This window comes from Papilio machaon, chromosome Z, assembly GCF_912999745.1.
Source record: "Papilio machaon chromosome Z, ilPapMach1.1, whole genome shotgun sequence".
In the NCBI taxonomy this organism is placed as follows: domain Eukaryota; kingdom Metazoa; phylum Arthropoda; class Insecta; order Lepidoptera; family Papilionidae; genus Papilio; species Papilio machaon.
Genome location: NC_060016.1, coordinates 720,453 through 742,354, shown reverse-complemented (window position 1 = coordinate 742,354; position 21,902 = coordinate 720,453). Strand labels below are relative to the sequence as shown.

Sequence of the window (21,902 nt, the reverse complement as noted above, 5' to 3'; positions counted from 1 at the left end):
GACGCACTAAATTAATCCGCCGCTTTTAATATTCATAGCGTTTTTAAACAAAAATCCTAAACTAATTAAAACTTGTATAATTCATTTGGTAATAAACGCTCGCGGCACGGTCCATTTGTTTGCATTTTATTCCTGCGACATGAACATTTATAACTTGTGTACTTTTTAAATAAACTCAAAGATTAAGGTCTCTATATTTTCAGTTATGCCATGTTACAATATAAAAATATAAATATGAATCTTTGAATAAAATCTAATACGCAAACAAAAAACAATCATGAAATACTTGGGTGGTCCAGTTTAATATACAATGATAACTTTTATATGTCTGATTTTAGCAAATGGTCCTAATAAGCGTGAAGATCTGTGCTTGTTATCAACCAAAAATAGTGAACTAGACTTACTATGCTAGAATTTAGATAAAATATATTTGTTTAATAAATAAGAAGAAATTAATTCATAACTTTAACAGCAAAACTTGATGTTATTATTTAATTTTTTTAATTAAGTAATATGGCATATAATATAAATGTTATTTTTCAAATTATTAAAATAAAAATGTCTAGCGAATAGTATCATTATATTGATAATTTATGTTACTTCTGTTTGTTCGTAGTTTAGTTTCCAAATAAACAAATGAAGAGCATTTGACGTTCGCAGGTGTTATTTCGTTTGAAACTGCACCGGAATAGTGATGAGCCTTCGTTCAAAATATTGAAGAAAAAATTAAGTATGGTCATACTAGTTACATAATTCAACTGATGTTTGTTGCAAAAATACAAATCGAATAAAAACAGTTTCACAGTCTGAAGTTTGAACTATTAAGAGATATTCTTAATGTTTAAATGAAATTGTGCGCTCTAAATAGGAAATTTTCATATACATTTAGGGAAAATTTAATTGTAAATACATTTTTATAAACGACAATGGTACTTTTTAAATTTCATCTAGGTATACAATGCATATCTATGTTAAGTAAATCAATAAATAAAAAAAATACTTCAATGATTAATTTTTATTTTTCTGTTTCATTTGATAACAAGCGTGTAAATAGTGTAAAGTTTGACATTCATCATTTAAAAATGTAATAAATTCAATGTCATTTGTCATCCTTACAACTCTAAAACCCGTTATTCGGATAAAAAATGATCACAGTAGAGAGTTCTCTATACAAATCTAACACGACCGGTTTAATAAATCGATATATTACAGCTGAATGATAAAGTTACGGCTTTATGTGGTCAGTTAAAAGTACTTATCGAGTGCGAAATCATCGACGTCGATAAATTGTGTCGATATCGACATGTGCACAACACTATTGGCCTCAGCGGGGCGCCGAAGCAGCTCGTGCCTTCGTCTCACCTGCGCTGACCACGTATTTTCCTATATAAATACCTCCTATTGTCGACTAACGCCTAAATTGTATTCTTGTAGTCACAGTTTTATGATCACCTATTAAAATCTTGTATTCATACAACGGAGCGAACTTCATTACTTCACCTATTGGAAGAGATTGTAATAAAATGAGCATAGAACCTTTTTATTAGAAGATCAGAAAAATATATTTGCAAGTCTAGTTTTATTTTTCTGAGACTAAAACTCCGTTTAACACATATTGTTATCACTGTTTTGCAAAACATGAAAGTTATATCTATATATATAAAAGAAAGTCGTGTTAGTTACACTATTTATAACTCAAGAACGGCTGAATCGATTTGACTGAAAATTGGTGGACAGGTAGCTTAGAACCAGGAAAGGGACATAGGATAATTTTTACCCCGTTTTCTATTTTTTATTCCGCGCGGACGGAGTCGCGGGTAAAAGCTAGTTTTTAAGAGATTTTGGTCTGATATACCAACGATTAGTTAACGATTACTTAATTTTTTTTAAACAAAATAAGAAAAAGAATAGTCTCATAAAGAATTACGTACATATGGTATATAAATTAATTACTTATTTACTATGTGAGGCTTGAAGTAATATTGATTGAAAAAATCGAACAAAACGCCTACGTAGTTATTTCTTAATACTACTATGAATAGTACTAACACTACAAACGAATATAATAATTCTCGTAAATTATGTAAAACATCAGCAATATTATACAATAACTGCAATATTCATTCAGTAAAGTTTTTGCTTATTCATAACTTCATTCATACCAATTGTAAAGTTTAGTTTTAACATAAAAAAAAAGATGAGCAAAATTCACGAAATAACATATTTCATTTGTACGTCACGTTGTTTGTTCACGAAACAAGCGTTTTTAAAGCAGACGTAGCAATTGACACAAGTGAATCCGTCGTATTGCAAATAAAAGCCTCTTTGAAGCTATAACCTATTTATACAAACTTAAGTCGTATTCCTTAAGTAGCAAGGTCGTAATTATCTTGTAATACTTGGGTAATTATGTCCTTTTGCTGGTCATAAGGTTGATAGGTAGTGATATAGATGTCAAAAGGGCATAATAGTTAGTTTGCGTTTCACACGCACTCGCTTGTAGTGACTTCTGTTCCACCGACCCAAATACATTCTTTATAGATACGACTAGAATCATGTTTGTTGTTAAAACAAATTCTTTACTAGATAATATTCAGGTATAGTTTTGAGTAAAACAAATTGATTCTAATTTTATAGTAAAAGGTAGCAATCGAGCAGACGGCCACTTGAATTCGACAAAATAGTGAAGTGACCGTTGCCCATTGACATCTGCATTTGCAGATACGTTGCTTACCTTTAATCGACAGAGGATTGTACTCACAGAACGAAGATATTTCCCCTCTTTATACGTCCTCTGCCAAATCCATAATTTCGAAAAACGAAAAACATATTGGTACATGGCAGGGATCAATTCTAAGCCCAGTAAGAAAAGGACGAAATGGCAGCAAACAAAAAGCAGACATTCAATTGAAAGTAACTTTAATTCTACAATGTTTTGCCATTGCCGTATCGTTATATAGGCATTTCGAAACTCGTGGTAATACAGTATTTATATACGAACACATGTTTGGGTAAACATTGACGTGACGAGGTGGCCGAGAGGTAATGCGTTGGACTGCTAATCCAATGTGCTCTGCACGCGTGGGTTCGAATACCATCCTCGTCGTTACGTTTTTGTTATACTGTTATCTTGTGCAATAACTTCTAATTTGTTTTAAGTAATCGGAAATCTATATATATAAAAGAAAGTCGTGTTAGTTACACTATTTATAACTCAAGAACGGCTGAATCGATTTGACTAAAAATTGGTGGGCAGGTAGCTTGGAACCAGGAAACGGACATAGGATAATTTTTAACCCGTTTCCTATTTTTTATTCCGCGCGGACGTAGTCGCGGGTAAAAGCTAGTAAAAGATTAAACAATCTACATACATCAAGACATTGTTCGATCCTTTAATTAAATAACAACCTATTGATGAGTTAGTATTTAAATTGATCGTCTTAACTGAGGAGCTTGTCGCATGATTAGAAACTGAACTACCATAATATTCAAATCGGAACCGACTGAAGAAAACTTGTATCTAGTAGTTTATGATACATCCACATTGAAGTACCTACATCACTAATTTATGTAAATAACAAACTCTCAATTGATAGTTAATTAAAAGGGGATTAGTTTAGGGTTAAATAATAACAAATCTTTCTGGTTGAAAGTTAAGTGTAAAATATAAACAGTTATAAATCATAGAATGAAATAAAAATCATAATTTTTTTGGTATTTTTTTTTTATCAATTTCTACAAAACGTTCAATTACTTACTTTTATTATGAAAATTCGCGTTTTAAGTAATATAATGGGAAGGTAATGATTCACGAATCAAAAGAATAACAGATTTATTAGAAAAACATTTTATACGATCATTTATATGAACTAATAATTAAATATTGATCCTTCAATTACTTTTATATCGCAACGGATACGTTTTCTATCTAAGAAATTAAAAATATGTTTACAAAGAATTTGTCTAATGTAGTAAATCTATATCTATATATATAAAAGAAAGTTGTGTTAGTTACACCATTTATAACTCAAGAACGGCTGAATCGATTTGACTGAAAATTGGTGGGCAGGTAGCTTAGAACCAGGAATAGGACATAGGATAATTTTTACCCCGTTTTCTTTTTTTTTTTTTATTCTGCGCGGACGGAGTCGCGGGAAAAAGCTAGTATTAATATAATTTACGAGCTTCTTAGTAGGATACAGTAAACCGAAACCCTGTGTTAATAATTCAAGCAAAAGCATTTCCATTAGTAAACAGAAAACAAGTCACCGCAGACGCAGGAGCAAAAAGTATCGGGTCGAAAAGGTCGAGAGCGCAGCGGTTGATCCACATTAAATGAACGAGTCGCTGATATTCATAAACATAACAAAGTAGATCTGCTAATCGGCTCCGACGTTATTTATTTCTTCGAGTTATAAATTACGTTATGGGTGCAGCGTTTATCAATTAATTTTGAAGGTGAAGACGGGCGAGCAAAGAAACCTTTACAATTACGAATCAGCCATATTTTTCGGCTGCTGGATACAATTTTACATATATAAGTAGGTATAAACGATTGTGTTTGTAATTTAGGATTAGAAAACGAGAGTTTGATATTTCGCTTCGAAAGTAGAGACGCGTTTGTTGCTCACCCGTAGGACAACTGCACTTTATGTAAACTATTTGTTGCTTATTGTAACTATTATGTACTATATCTATATATATAAAAGAAAGTTGTGTTAGTTACGCCATTTATAACTCAAGAACGGCTGAATCGATTTGACTGAAAATTGGTGGGCAGGTAGCTTAGAACCAGGAATAGGACATAGGATAATTTTTACCCCGTTTTTTTTTTTTTTATTCCGCGCGGACGGAGTCGCGGGTAAAAGCTAGTAAGTTATAAATTAAAGCTTCTACACGTTCAAATTCCTACATATTAGATATTATTAAATGCATTATAATATTGCAGTGTACGCAATTTTAGTATTACGAAAAAAAGGAACTTAAAACATTAAATGGCAGAAAAAAACAGCACTTTTTGAGTAAAAGCTTCTTTAATTAAATCTCATCTCGAGTCGCGTACATCGAGATAACGGTCACGCACCTCCGATACTTATAACATGGGTTCAATCGAATCGATAATTTATACGGACTCCATTACATTACGTTTCTATAAGCTCTTATAAAATATCGCCATACATCGAGAGGCACAAATTGATAAATTACATGGAACAGGACACGTTTAATCCCCACGAAATGAGCTCTTATACTGGGATTACAGGATTGGTGGCGGGTACAGGAGTGGAAAGGTGTGCTCCGACCGCGAAGTTCGGACAAGCGGCACAACGTATTTACGATGATGTATTGCCATTGTATCCAATGTCACTAACACCATCAGGAATTCAGATTATTGCTTTTACGTAAGTATCACGATACAAATGGACAAAAACGTTCAATAAAACGGTAACGTTCAATACTTGAAAATGTAATAAAAAAAGGATTCTTTACGAAATTTTTTCATACTGTAACAGTAGTTCAGCATTAAAAATGATACTATCTTGATGTCAGTCTAAAATCCGATCTCAAAGGTATCCAAATGAACAAAGAGTCCATGTTTATTTAGCTGCAATATGTCCTAAAACTATTTAACCTTTGTAAAAGTCTGCAAAATTATATTAGGTCTTAAACATAGGCAATATCGTATTTATTGTTAGTAAAATGTTTTATTACGTTGGTAAATCTTATGTAGACCGCTTCAGCTCTTGAATTGCACGTCTCAGAGAACTCATTGGAGTTAAAGGCGCTAAATCATGAGGAACAATAAAACACAGGTATTGTCGCCGTGTCTGACTTACAATATTTATGTTCGTCCGCGTACGGAATGCTTCCCGTTTTATTTGTCTTAAAGCTATTTTAATATAGTCGTAAACCGATGGGCACGGACTCTGGCATTGCTCTATAATTATACATTTTTCACTACAGACTTATTGCTAATATTGATTAATAATAATTAAAAGAAAGAAACCTTTAAATGAATTGGTGATACATTTATAGGACATAGAACTTTCTAGTGGTTTAATGTGCATTCTAAACACAAAAAGACTCAAAGTCAAAATGAAAATGTTAAAAAATATCGAAAAAAAATACATTTGAATTGGAAATGTGGATTTTAAATTTTGATTGATTGATGCACATAAATAAAGTTTATTTTTTAAAATATCTTCACATTAACAATATGGATGCTCATCAATATCCAATTGCAACAAAACGTGTGTCGATCGTCAAGTTAACGCGGCGGACGCAGCTCTTCGCTCGCTCAATGCGGTCGCCAAAGAGAGGGACGCGGCTCAAAGTGAAATATGTGATGTTTTCACTCCTAAAGCATCAACACAAGTTTTTTGTGGTCGAACGAACCCTTTGTGCACTCGATCGTTCCTCATCGAAAGTGCTATTAATATTGGGCATCTCACATCTGTTTGATGATATATTAATGGGGTGGGATTCCTGCACTGCACCGATAGAAGGCATACTGCACGCGGCGTAGCTTTATTAATCATACCGACACGAACCTAATTGTATTATAGACGTACCTCACACTAGCTCGCTAGCTCACTTCGAGTGCTATTGTGGTCCTTATACGAAAGCGACAGGCGATGTTTTGACTTGAACATTTCGTGGTTACGAAGTCGAGCCGCGCGGCGACTGCAGTGAATAATGCTGGCAGGCACCGAGGTGTCAAATGTTTACAAGGTTAGATGTCCGTCCATCTATCTCTGTCATTGCAGCGTTTTCATAGTTAAACATTTTATATTATCAATTAAATTTCCGCACGATTTTCATGACAGAAATTTTGATGTAAGAGTTGTAATTCAATAGGTAAAAATCACCTAAACTGTGGACTTCGAACCATACCAACTTATTGATATAATTAGACAATTAAGCATAAGATAATTTAGTTACTAACTTGCCATCATATCATCGCCTTTCTAATATCAATTATATTTTTAATCTCGGATTTTAATAAATAATGCTAAGCAAATATGCGTACAGTAGCTACCTATAAGTATGTCTCAATGATTTGTAAGGGTGAAGGCTTAATACATTTTATCAATGAGTTGAAATAACCCCAATAAGCATAAAATAAGTGAAAGTGACTAAAATTACTTTAGGTAAATCATTTGCACGTGGAATTTAGCCTTTTGCAAATTAAATTGGTCGAAGAGTCCATTAATCTTTCACGTTTTTTTTTTGTACTTTTTAAATGAGTTTAATTCGATAAGCGCGTTCTCAATTAACAAGGATTTTATAACTAACACAGATAATAACAAAGGGTTCTGCATATTAAAATTTTAAGTTTTACAATTTATTGTAACCATGATATAATTTAGGTATTGAACAAAGTGCAATAAGTAAAAAATATGTTTTTCGTTTTTGAGATATACCTACATAATTCCCATCCGTATTTTTTAATATATTATAAAAAAATTGTAGCAATAAATGTACTCAATTACATAAAAAATTAAAGGGATACCCTAGTGAAATAATTGAGAAACGTCCATGTCATTCATACACAAAGACAAGCTGACCGCGTCGCGTTTTCGTATCAATGCCTTCCTATAGCCCTTATTTTTTCAATAAACACCAATCCTTTCCTCACGAGAGACGACCCGTGTCACTTGGATGACGTGTCTTGTGTTTAATGAAGACACTTTATACAGTAGCACGTATATCAAGAAATATGTATGAATCTATTTGTCTGTGATACAAGTTTAAATTTTCTAATAAAAATCATTTTTTCTTTAAATTCTTGCTGCATGCTGTCATCTCGTCAAATTATGAAAATAAAGCCATACGTCACATTAACCTGATAATGAAAATTCAATATTTATTACACCTTCAAGACAATTTTTAAAAAAGAATAACGGTAACGGTATATAAGATAGGACTCTGTCCGCGCGGCATTCAAAAAAATATTTAGTATCCTATGTGTTCTTATAGGCTACGTCCTACATCTGTGGCAATCATCAACGAGGTCTTTGCAGCCGTTCTAAAGATACCTTCTAACAAACATCCAAATATTTACAGTTATACGAGTAATATTAGTAAGATAATAAAATGCATTGATCATAGAAATTACAGCATGAAATAAGTAATAACGAAGACGGGTGAAAGACCATAGAAAGGTAGCTATAGATAAGCTATAGATGTAGAACATAGTATGGAAGAATACATAGGTTACTTATTAAGTTTTTTTAATGCCGCGCGGACAGAGTCGCGGGCGACAGCTAGTGTTTGTATAAACAACAAAATTCGCTGACGTACTAGTAGATTCATATTACTCGTTTGGGACACGCGCATGAAGTCATTTTACTAATTACTACGAAAGAATGACGTGTTGTACATACAAAATAAATTAATAATTAATAAGCAACTGGACTAGAAAAATAATTATAATTGGAAAAAAGCTTATTTGATAAATTGAAATTTAAGACGCTTATAAATAGTAATGTTAATTGTTTTTTTTTAAACAAAAAAAAAACCTAATGTTTATTACTAACATAAAAATGACTAACTTTTGATTTCAAATTTGGAATAGTATTTGGTGTTTTGTTGAGGATAATTCTGCTTTCAATAATTTTTCGGTTACGTTGATTATTTAAAAGTTACTTAAATGGATAGACTTAAAAAAATATTAGAAAAACATCAAGAAGCTTTACACTACACTTCTAAAACGAGTAACTACATACTGTGTCCAACTGTTTTTAGATTTGTGAAAGTCATCTTTAGTAGTCCCGCAAGTAAAATGCAATAAAACATTAAAAACGATATTCCAATATAGCTAATAAACAGCTACACAAACTCATCGATATTAACATATTATGACTTTTAATAGCCCACTTTTAGAGTTCCATTCTAGCCGACCGTGAAGTAATTGCTATTGGAATCAAATTATAAAACTAAATTTCATTCGTTTCGTTAGTTTCGAAATTAGAATTCTAAATCAACCTCTTTACATGTCTGACGCGCCATTATAAAGTTTGTGTCTAATATATGAGGAGAAGTTCATTCCGGTTTGGGCTGTTTTATGTTTATAATTTGTACTCGTAGTAAAATGATAAATGTTAAAATGTTATCTTTACCGATTTCAACAAATGAATGCTTTGTTTCTTTTTGAGGTATTAAAAATTAACAAATTAGGGTATTCAGCTACTATTGAATAAAAAATGTATAAGAATTAGTAGCAAGGCGGGTGGCACGTGTTCGTATCAACTAAGGCAACGCCTGTTGACCCGTCAAGCGATCGTTGCGGTATCGAAGAAGACATTCGCAACGGACCTTGAAGATCGGTGATACATTCCGACCATTAATATCGGCATTGAGAAGGTGGCAGCGCCGCGGGGCTCCACGCCGGCTCGCCAGCTTTAAATAACATATTAGTCTCCAAAGCGGCCGCCGCCATATTTCTCGATGTATCGAATAAGTTTTTCGGTAAACCGGCACGTAACGAATCGACATCGACGACAGCCGACGCGGGGTACGATTTATCGCGTGCACCCGATTCCATACTAATCGGATTTGAAGCAGCCCCGCTTACACCAGCTCTCTTTATGCTCCTGCCATCGCAGGGACTATCTTACGTACGCCATGCAGTGAACACGCTCACTAATCACTGCTGCAGCGAACGTATTAAAAGTAAATAAACGATCAAATAATTAGGTATGCAAAGGCAAAACAGCCGTGGCAAGCTCTAGCGTAATCGCTGCCGTGATTCAATTGTTTGGACGGGAGCGTCGCGTTTTAAAAGCGCTGCCGTGTGATACATGCGCATGCATTTGTTCTATTAGATGCTATTTTATCACGCAGTGTTACATATTGAGCACGGGGCGAAAGCAACTAGAGTGGTTTTAAAGCTTTCGTCGCTCGAGAGCCTCCAACGACAAGTTTTAACGTGGCTTTAAAAAAGCGTCCGTACGTATATGATCTCCTCAAATGCGGAACCCACCTTGGGTTCCGCATTTGTCATCTCAGCGGACTACGGTAGTTCAACATGTACAAGGGAGAGTGACGTATCGGCTTACTAACTAATTTATATCTTTATACCACTCAATCGGCGACGGCGAGTAGAAGCAGAGGGGATTGCGAAACGGGCGCGGTGCTGTGTGGGCGAGGAGTTGATAAGTGCGCGATAACCTTAAACCTGACCTTTGGGTCCTTGATCTCTCTCGCCGTCCCTAGCTCCTTTGGACCGCTCCATAAAATACCTGTATACTTATTTCATGATGTATCGATGTAATGTAAAATAGATTTTCTATAGGAAAAGATGCAAACGAGCAAAGGATGGCCTAATATAATATTGAGTTATCCGACGTCCATAGATATGGACGACAACACCTGAGGAACCGCAGATGCGTTGCCGGCTCTAGACATAAGTTTGCAAGTAGACATCGTGTGTGATAGCAGACTAAAAAAAGTTATAGTTGTGTGCAATTCCAAAGATCTCATTCCGACACGAATACGACCGAAACCTTGGACACCTCGGTAATATATTTTATTGTACATATATCACGTTTTAAACACTGATAAGATGCTATAATTTTTTACATGAGATTTTCTACTTCTATTTCACCTTATAGAAATGTTTAGTGGTACAGTATACTAGAATTTTCTGAGAAAACCTAATACCTACTAAGAAATTATTTAGATTTGAACGAGTAATACTTGAATTAAATATATTTCGACTTGCTTGGAAATGGCTTTTACAATTTCATTGATTTCTTGAGACATAGTTTTTAAATTTTTTATCCATAGGTTTATTATCCGAATTCTGTCGTTCTCAAATGACAATCTTACTAATATTATAAATGCTTATGTTTAGATGTGGATGGATGGATCTCGTTGAAATTCGGTATAGATGTAGAATACAGTCTAGAAAATCAGATAGGCTACTAATTAATATTTTTAATTCCGCGCGGACAGTGTTGCTGGCAACAGTTAAAAAGCGTTTAATAAAGCGTGTATAACTATTAAAAATAGATAAATTAATCTTCAAAATTCAACCTCAAATATTTACATTTATATTCTAATGAATGCTTCTATGATATTAACTGGATAACAAAAAGCACTATATCACTGATGATTGTAAATCTTGAAGACACCAGCAGCCGTCAAAGAGATATACGACTAAAAATGTATAAACAATAATATTAGACATTCTCAAGCTTAATAAAGCTTAAACGGTAAAAGATTTTAATGGCCATTTAAATAAATATTGGATTGCACAATGCATAATTTGACACATCCGTCGAAAAGATACATCACGGAAGATTTATAACTCTATTCTTCACATTTTCTTAAATTAATCAACATTAAATATTCCTTTGTCTAAAAACTATGTCTCCCTTTTAAAAAAAATGCTCGAACGGCTGAATGTGAAAGACACAGTTACCTAAAGATAATGTAGAAAGATTCTTTGATTATGAACTATGGTTGAATTCTACCATTGGACTACCAGTGGTACGATCATCAAAGCCTAATGTAAAAGAAAAATTGTTTTAATAAACAAAGCTTAACTAAAACTAGTGGTTACCCTTAACTTCAATAAAATAACTAATACCACTACTTACTACCTTTTAATATCTTCGTATAAGTGTTACAGGAAATTTACGTACCCTAAAAATAAGCATGGGTTATGGTCTTACGCATTTTTGCTTGCTCGGCGATTACTTAGTTTTCTACATTTTCAGTTTTCTAATTTCATCATTTAAATTTGCGAATCAATAATTTACGTTGAAACACATCGCATAATTAATTTAATAAAAACACTTAATGTTGATAGAAACCCATCAAAATACAGTCGTAATAAAATTACGAGCTAAACATTGTGAATGACCATTTTAAATACGCCTACGTTACTCGACTTGTATCCGGGTGTAATAATTGTAATAGTAGCTATAATTAGCATTATGTATCTATATATATAAAAGAAAGTCGTGTTAGTTACACTATTTATAACTCAAGAACGGCTGAATCGATTTGACTGAAAATTGGTGGGCAGGTAGCTTAGAACCAGGAAACGGACATAGGATAATTTTTACCCAGTTTTCTATTTTTTTTTCCGCGCGGACGGAGTCGCGGGTAAAAGCTAGTTTTATATATTTCTTAGTTAGTGGCAGTTGCCCGCGACGTTATCCGCTCGGAATTAAAATAATCTAGTAATACAATATACTATAATCATCATCCGGGGGTAGGGGGTAGGGCTTCACAACATTGAGTTAATTAGTATTTGATGATTTTTCATTTATGCAGTGTTTGCAAAATAATATTGAAAAAATCTAGCTATTAATCTAGTTTGATACTATTACTTATTTACGGATTTTATTTTAAAACACACCGTATAATTTATCGGTTTTTATATCTTTCATTTTGTTGATACACGTCTTTATGCCGAATACGATTAACTTGTTAAATAAAATGTTTTTAATTCCTCGATTTAGTAAAATCAAAAGCTTCTACTTTCAGCCACTGTATTAAATTAAATTAAAACTTATTATGTATATGTCATCATTGAGTTTCCACCGCGGAAACGCTTGTATTAAAACATCGTTGTATCAATTGTTTCCAGAATAATTTAGTTATGACAAAATAATTTTTTTGCGATTGTTTCTGAAATTAAAACCATGTAAACACAATGTCACGTATACTAAAACATAATTCGCATATATTTATTATGAAACAAAGTTTTCTTGTACACTAAAATGACAGTACCACTGAAGTATTTATGAAATACCTAGCGACAAGAGCTTAGTTTTGTTCCTATTTGTAATATTTTATTACTCACTTTTATTGTTAGTGTATTTTTAGAAGCAATTTCAAATTATTTTTTAACACGTTAGCTGCGAGGCCATTTTGGCGGAACTTTCAGCCAGTGCGTTTGAGGTCTGTTCGTGGCAAAGTTGAACTTTTTTCCAGTGCTATTGAGGCCTCTCCTGCCTCACAAAATTATGTTTTCGAAAAACATTTTTAAAAAATCCAAATTAGACGATATTTGCTTGAAACTTCACTATTATGAACTTAAATATGTGCATAATATGAATCTAGCTTCGCCTGGAGTTAGGACGTTTCGTTAATGAATAAAGTAAAATTAAAAATTTGTCATCGGTTCTGCCTCAAATCGCACTGAAAGGAAGGTCAATTAATGCATCGACTAGTGATGGGATTAAAAGAGAGTCGTAGTTACGATAAATGTTTATTGAGTATTAATCACTGAAAATGTTTTTCATTAAAACATGGTAAACAAAAAGATTTGTCACACTGGACACAAAAAGTCACAATTTTTTTAGTTTTCTTAGCAGCTTGCGTGCCATTCAATGTCACTCTTAATTTTTCGTAGCAACCTACGCAGCGCTTTCTTTGACCACCTCTTTGGAACAAATTATCAGCACATCTGCCGATAGGAAATCTTGAAATAAAATATATATTTTAGATCTCTTGTGTGTGTGTGTGCGTGCGTGTGTGTGTGTGTGTGTGTTTGTGCGTGCGCGAGTGTCTGCGTGTGTGTTTGTGTGTGTGTGTGCGTGGCTTTGTCTGTGCGTGTACTTATCCGTTCATCGATTTTAGGCATATATGGTACAAATTATGCCCTAGCGCGTAGTTATTTTACTATACCTGAAAGGAAAGGAAATTTCCTTTTTTTTTAATTTGAGTTTTGTTGTTTATTTTGGATTTCGTAAGTGTTTTTGCGTTTACTTCTTTTTTTTTACTCACAAGTGTGTTGAAAAACATCGTATGAGGGAGCATGATGATTGTTGGTCGCTCGGTTTTCTTGTAGAGGTCGCCTTTGAACAATGCCACCTCGCACGCAATAATCAACTTTGCTACCTAGTAGCATAACATACTAATATATGTCTTGTTTGCGTTTACGTTACCGCGTAGTACATATGTGAGAGTGTGGGTCTGTGTGTATGTATGTACCTAGTCTTACTAATTTCAGTATAGCAGCCGTGGCCACCGAAGAAACAACTCGAACTTTCCAAAAGAAGATAAGACTTCCTACTATTAAGGAATCTGGAATTGTAAACCAGAAATATAAATATAACATTAAAATATATGAGTAATAGGTACATCAAGTCCCATGCTGCAGCATTAGCAAAACAATCCACACTTAAAAAAGGGCAAAATTGCAAAGGGGATTTTTGTTATTGAAATATTGGATTTTAGTCATGGTGTGACGAGAGCAAGCTTTTGCTCTCGTCTCAGCGAATAATCAGCAAAAACATTCAACGTTCTCTGTACAAAAACGATGATCAGCACACAATGGTAAAAATTGCCACTATGGACTAAACTTCGAATGGAACTGTGACTTGCTTAAAATAACAGTGAAGAATAATCCACAACTGAGCACACATTTTAAGGCAACACCCATGTGCAAAACAAAATAATGATGATAATTGAGTATTGTTAGTGGTGAATGTGCGTGCGTGCGTGCGTGCGAATATTATATTAAGTATAAGACGTATTAATCGTGCTATTTAAGTAGAATTAGTTAATAGTAGCTTGGCTATTAGTGTTGTGTTTCTGGCTCGTAAATACATTCTGTGTCCGATTTATGCACTTTTGGTTCATAATAGACATAGGCCACCCCCTTAAAATTCAAAGTTGCAGTAATTTAGGTTTTGTATGGTATAAGTAAAATTTTTACCGAGGTCAACATAGTTTCTCATAACTCCAATAAACATTTTCAAATAAGTCAGATGAGTACTTCATCTGACTTATTTGGTATTATTGGTTTAAAACGTTAAGGATTTTAAAATAAAGTTCTACGCTCAATCTTTAATAAATCCTGCCAAAACGTCCTCGAAACTCGAAACGTTATCGAAACTTTTCACAACACTAAGCTAGGATGCGCGGCGCCCTCGCCGCCCGCGCTTCGTGCAGTGCGGCCATGAGGCCTACAAATTTTGAGATAGATTTGACCTCAATCCGCACTAGGCGTAATTAATTTCTTTTCAGTGCGTTTGGGGCCTGTAGGACCTCATTTTTATCTAATTACGCCATTGGGCTAGATATCGCAAGAGAAACATTTCTATATATTTGACTCTGTCGTACTCATAGAAATACTGATCTAGTAGCCTCCCGCACAGAGCGAAACAACCCGATTTTGACTGCCGCACCAGCGAGAAGTCACGCTTTGGGCCTGTTCTGCCTCAATCCGCAGTTAACGTGTTAAATTAGCTATGTAGCTATATTTATTTAGTTTATGTTATATTTTATTTTAAGATATTCCTCACTAGGGTTGGCGACAGTCAGGCGGCCGGCAATAAAAAATTAAACCAAAACTTTAACGTTTGTAAAACCTTGTGTGTCAACCCTACGTGAGTGGGAAAAGGCCAGGGAGTTGATGAGAGTTTTCTTAAAAAAAATTCTAATATGAACACGTATTTACAAAAATCATAAATCAAAACTTTCCTTTTCCTCCACGAACAAAGCCTAGGCCTAATAATGATCTGTTATGGATTTGTTACAAAACATCTTGTAAGTTGTACTTGTAGTTTTCTCTACGTGTAAAGTATAGTAACTATTAACTTAGTTAAGTTATTCTGCAATATTGATGCAGCAGACAACTTATTTCTTGTTATCAATAGTTTTCTTGTTTATAAAATAATTTATGTCTGCAATAAATTATGTTTATCTCTTATTTACCACTGACCTTTGTATTAACATTGAACTTAAAATGAATTGTGTTACCGTGGGTTTCCATTGTCATAACACACAAATTAACAAATATAGAAATTAAAATCGTTATTTTGAGTTTCATAGTTTAAATTTTAAGCTTTCTGTATTAGTTTTTCTTGCATATTTTCCTTCCTTTCAGAAACATAAGTTTTACATTATTATTGAAAAGTATGGATAAAATGTTCTATATCCTCGTATCTAATAACGTCACCGTGAAATAAACTCTGGAAAAAAATCCTCTAGTGTAATTATATTTATGTAGTTATTAAATAAAAGTAAGAAATGTCTTTATAAATAGGTAAATAAAAAAGATTTTGGTTTCTTTTCTGAAAACGTGAAGTTAGACAAGATAGTAGTAGGTTGGTGATGTTTAATTCAATTAATAACTCATAGAAATCTTTATCTATAAAAATAATATGTTAAACATAATATTTTGTCAGATAAATAGTAAACCTCTCTCTTATATGAAAACTACTTACTTTATAAGTACACATACGAGTTTCTACCAAATAAGTAGATTCTTATACGAGGTGGAGCTTTATACATTTCGAAAGAGCTGCAAAATTACCTAAATATAAAGAAATACGTTTTTCTATTTGTATCACAGTATATTTAATTATTATATTCTTCCACACAACTCACCTTCATCTCCTCTTTTACGGCCACCACTTTGACAATTTTTTTTAATTTCACAAAAAAAAACTATATCGAACACTCGCGTTCCGTTCCAATCATCAAGTCAAAACAACACAAGAGTTTCAATCAGAATTATGAAAGCGAGTTATTTGTAAAACAGTGTAAAGACCGGGCACTGTCCACGCGGCCACACCGCACGGTTCTTACATATCAACTAAACTTCAAAGTTATCAAGGCGGCGTTAAGTTGGACCCCACGAACTTCGCGAACTCCCATTGGTCGATGCACCAGTGGGCGGGGCCGGAAATCTATGTAAAGGTGTAACTGTAAGGTCCCCCTGAAGTATTATTACTACGTGTGTTTAAATGTTAAACGACCCGGCAATTTTTTTTATCGTTACGTATCCAGTTTCAATTGATGCTGTGTTATTTTTTTTTAACTTAGGCCTACCTACCCTTCGTAGTTAATATATGAAGCTTCAACGTCTTTTGAACTCATGGTAGGCATGTCACACTTTCAGGGTTCATATAGAAGTAGTACTGAATGTAGCGTTATTAAAAAAAAATGACACCACTTTTTAACCACCCTTTAAATATATGGATTACAGTGAAGATGTCGTTTAGCTTAATAAAAATATATATATACTAACTGCCAGAAAAGCTAAAACAACCTACTCATGTATATATTGCAATAACTGGATTGATCCGGCTTCATACCACTCGCATATCTTAGAAGTTTCCAGAATATGAACAATAATCTTTTAGGTTTAATAAACTTACTGTGATTTATTTATATGACTTAAATCTATATATATAAATACATATAGTGTGACTAAATTATCTGACCCGGTGTCCAAAAATGTACTTAAATTCTTCTTGTCTTGTGTGTCATATTCTTTGTTAAGTTGGTATACAATACAATTAGTTTATTTTTTACTTCTTAATTTTAAAATCATTGTAGTCGATAACATTCGTACATTATAATAATATTATTTAAAACAGATCAGAAATTAAAAACATTCCAATGTCTCCCTAAATTCATACTGTGGAAGTTAGTAAACAAGTCCATATCAAAGGTATTTCCTTTCCATTAAATGATCTTGTCTACAAACGAGATAATTATTGATGAATTGTTGGCCTCAAGTTCAAAAGAGCGTTGGCTTCTTGTTATGATAACTAGAAAATTTATCATTTATAATTAAAATCCTAAATCTTGATAATCTAAAAATAATAAAAGATTTATTATAAGTACATTTAGTGTACGTCTATCGGGATATGTGATATACGTTAAATAGTAATTAATGAGGTTAAAAATTGAACATTAATATTGAGAATTACCAACAATCCTTATGATAGGCATATTTGTTAATACTTCTTTTTCTCTTGTTTATCAAAGTAAACAGTCTATAACAGTTACAAGTGAAGATTTTAAACACAATACTTACCATCTATTAACCTTTTTCAATGTAGTAAATGGTACTTTTGTGTATCTTTACAATTAGTTAAAAATAATTAATATAATTTAACAGTGGTAGACGCCAGCAACAACAACATCAATTGCACGAATTGGCCGGCTCGCCCGGTGAAATACCACGACCACACAGAAGACAGGCGTGAAGTGTAAGTAATTCCGCGTTTCGTCTGATGAGTGTGGTACCGGAGGGCTAATTTTAGTTCTCTTTCCCTTCCCACCCCGTTTCTTATAAGGAAAGGATGGGAAGGGGAGGTGGATTTGATGGAGGAGGAGATGTATAGGAAGGTTAAATATTCTCTTTTTGTGCGCCTCCTCCTTCGTCGATTGAGGGTAGGCAACGCATCTGTAAATGCGAATGTCTATGGGCCGTGGTCGCTTCGCCATTTTGGAGAATTTATGTGGCTTTGCTAATTTTGCTCGTTTGCCACCTTGTAATATAAAAAAATAATAATAATAATTTTATCTAATAAATTATTAAATATTTCAAATACCTACTTGAATAGTTTTAGACAATAATTTTCAGTTGCGAAAGTTTTCAACAGTTGCGAAGGAGACAGTTTGAAGTAGATAATGACTGGGGATTTGGGAATGCGAGGCGGCAATCAGCGCGCTTGTCGCTCATGTCGATGACCCTCCAATGAACCTGTGGTACGTACTCGTAATTTGCAACCTCTCAATGGATAGAGAATTACAACCACAGATCTCGCATTTAAATTGAAAATACTTGGTATTATTCTTTCCTAAGATTTTGTTTCCAGAATTAATAATAGAAATATTACATTATTAAAAATATCAGTGTTAAAAACTGTCTGATCATTCAGGGTTGGAATAACTGATATTTTATTGTGATTTCCCTTTTTTGTGACTTATCTAGCCGTGAGTTTACACTGGAGCAACAGCTATGAAATATTTTGTTGTCGATTTCATTGTCTTTGAAAAAAAAAACAAATATACTTAACATAAACCATAATATGATAGATATAATTTGTGTTTTCTATTGCATTTAGCACTAGAAACTGCTTGAATCGAGTTTGTACTTACTTCAAACAAATACTTACAGCAGTAACTAACTGAATTCAACGCCTACGTTCCCCGATTGACTGCTTCTAGTCGCAATCACGCTGCAGATAAATCTATTGCAAGATGGCAATTCATTCGTAAAATGTGCAGTCGCTAGGTGCAATTACGGCGAGGACATCCCCACAACCTCGTCCTCCCCGAACACCGCTCTCCATTCTGGGGATGAGGTGAGGGAGGGAATAATTTTGCTTACGTATCCGTGTCCGGTACGAATGCACTGCCACCCAATGTTGGAACTAACCGCAATGTATTCTGAACATACCTATTTCAATAGTATTGCATATTTTCGAAATAAAACACAAGTTCTAAACTATTTACTTAACAGCTACACATGACAGACGCGAATGATTACTTCAAGTAGGTAAATAAGCCATACTTTTTTAGACTTTCTTATTAGAGCATATAATCATTCAAATAAAATAATTCAGTAATACTGTTTTCTGCACGAGATGTCACCACTTTTCGCAATTAAGAGTCCTGCGGTTTGAGTCCTATATCCGGGAGGCACGTCCGCTTTGATGCTCGTACTTTTAATTTTCATTTCAAAGGACTTTTCAGCACATTCAGTCGGCAGCGGATTGGCCGGAAGGATCGATTTTTTCGCAATCCCGAATTTGCAATTCTAATTGGCGAGTCTCCTCCCAGTCGGCTTTCCTCAGATCTACGATTATATTTTCCAATTGAAACATCTTTTCCTCCCTTACAATTATTATTCTTTGTTTCTTACTTTTGATGTTTAATTTTTTTGTAATTTTATTCTTTAGGTCGCTTTCACTGTATAATTTGATCGGTAATAAGATGTTGTTGAAGAAAGGTTATAAAAAATCGCAAAATGAATAACTTACGCTCCAGTAATGACAACAAAAAAGCATAACAAAAATTGACTAGTACGTGAATAATAAAATTCATTTAATTGATGGATCAAAAAATCACTTAGCGAAATGAATTAAATGAAGTTTTTGCCCACATTTGAATTCAAAAAATCAAAACAGGTGGTTACAACTCATCACAAGTTGATATCAATCTACAAATTAAACCACAAATTTTGTTTATTCAAAGTCAAACAGTGTAACAAATCTATCTGGACATTACCTACAATATATCGGTGACATCACCCTATTTCAAGTCCCCACAATATCTGTGTTCGAGAAAAATAAAATAAATTCTAAACAAGAAATATAAATGAGCACGAATATTAGATCGGGAGATTGTAATCACAGGTAACGAATGAATTTAATTTAATCATGAAAAGAAAGTTACAAATATTAATTAACTTTGACTACAAAGAAACGGACTAGGCAAAGTGCCCGTTTTACTAAATGATTCTGCCACTTTTTGCGGGGACAACGCAAAGATGACAATCTCACATGTTCATTACATGTTGACACGTATGTACGAACAATGAATAAAAATCTAAGTATTAAACTCTCAAACGCATCCTGACTCAAAAATGTTCACAAAGAAAATGAACACATACTTAAGAAAGCAAACATGGAACGTAATGTTCGTTTTAATTTGACAGAAGAAAAGGGGATCGCTTATCAGATCCTGTTTCTTAAAAGTCAAAGATACGAGGGGAGGTCCAAAAGTTCGCGGAATGGAGGGGATGGAGTGGGGATAGGGTAGCTCGCTTAGTGTCATACTAATTGGGCACTCATAATTAGTATATATATAACATTTCAACCCTATAGTGCCATTCGTTTACGAGTACTCGCCTGCTGAACAAGTCAATCCGGAAGCAAACTGCAACTATGGAGAAAATTGAACATCGCGCTGTGATAAAATTCCTTACCAAGCAAGGAAAAAACGTTCAAACCATTTTAAATGAAATGGAAGCCGTTTATGGAGATCAGTGCCCTGGTAAAACAATGGTTTATAAGTGGCATGGTCTTTTTAAACATGGTCGAGATTCAATTGAAGACGACTCTCGCTCTGGGCGGCCAGCTGACGCCACCACATCAGACATCGTCGAAAAAGTCGAAAAACTTGTACTCGAAGACACACGTTTGAAGAAGAAACAATTATCTGCATTTGTTGGAGTATCAGATACAACTATTTTGCGTATCCTGCACGACCACCTGGGCATGACAAAAGTCAGTGCAAGATGGGTGCCGAGAATGCTCACGCCGCTTCAAAAACAGCAGCGCGTCGACGCGTCTAAGCACTTTTTGGAGTTGTGTGGAGACGAGCCCGTGCAGATTTTGGAGCGGATTGTTACTGGAGATGAAACATGGGTTCATCACTTTGAACCTGAGTCCAAACAGGAGTCCATGCAATGGCACAAAAAGGGTACACCACCTCCCAAAAAATTCAAGGTGTCAGAATCGGCGGGAAAGTTGATGGCCACTGTTTTTTGGGATTGTAAGGGAATATTACTCATTGATTATAAAGAAAAAGGTACCACTATAACCGGAGAATACTACGCACTCATATTAGAAAAGTTAAAGGAGTCAATTAAAGAAAAACGTCGAGGAAAATTGGCCAAGGGTGTGTTGCTTTTGCAAGACAACGCGCCGGTTCACAAGAGCCGAGTTGCCATGGCTGCTCTGCACACACATGGGTTCGAACCACTTGTTCACCCACCCTACAGTCCAGACCTGGCTCCTAGCGATTTTTATTTATTTCCAAATTTAAAAAAAGAGCTAAGGGGAAGGAAATTTTCCGACGATAATGAAGTGAAGGAGGCAATTTCGGCCCATTTTGAGGCCAAAGACAAAAAATATTTTTTCGATGGTTTAGAAAAATTAATTCATAGATTGAATAAATGTATTAGACTTAAGGGTGATTATATTGAAAAGGAAAAATAAATTTATTGTTATATTTCATTGACAACCCTTTCATTCCGCGAACTTTTGGACCTCCCCTCGTAATTGATGCAGAACAGTGTAACTAATGCAAATAGAAGAATTGTTATCATTTTTGCCACCGACAGCATGTTTTTAGTTAAATTATTTACTTTGCATATTTAAATGTATACTTTAACATCTTATTATGAAACAATA

General features: G+C 34.1%; 1 protein-coding gene and 1 non-coding gene across 2 annotated transcripts in view; one reads left to right on the top strand and one right to left on the bottom strand.

Annotated features, from left to right (window-relative positions):
• Window positions 1-16,541, bottom strand: part of LOC106715916 (LIM/homeobox protein Awh) — a 34,314-nt gene extending 17,773 nt beyond the window's left edge. Inside the window, exon 1 of the mRNA XM_014509285.2 lies at window positions 16,354-16,541. Coding sequence (XP_014364771.1) covers window positions 16,354-16,359 — 6 coding nt within the window. The 5' untranslated portion in view covers window positions 16,360-16,541. The remainder of the gene's footprint in view (window positions 1-16,353) is intronic.
• Window positions 3,026-3,106, top strand: Trnas-gcu. The gene has a single exon. It is a non-coding gene; the product is annotated as a tRNA-Ser (tRNA).
• Window positions 16,542-21,902: the final 5,361 nt, after the last annotated feature.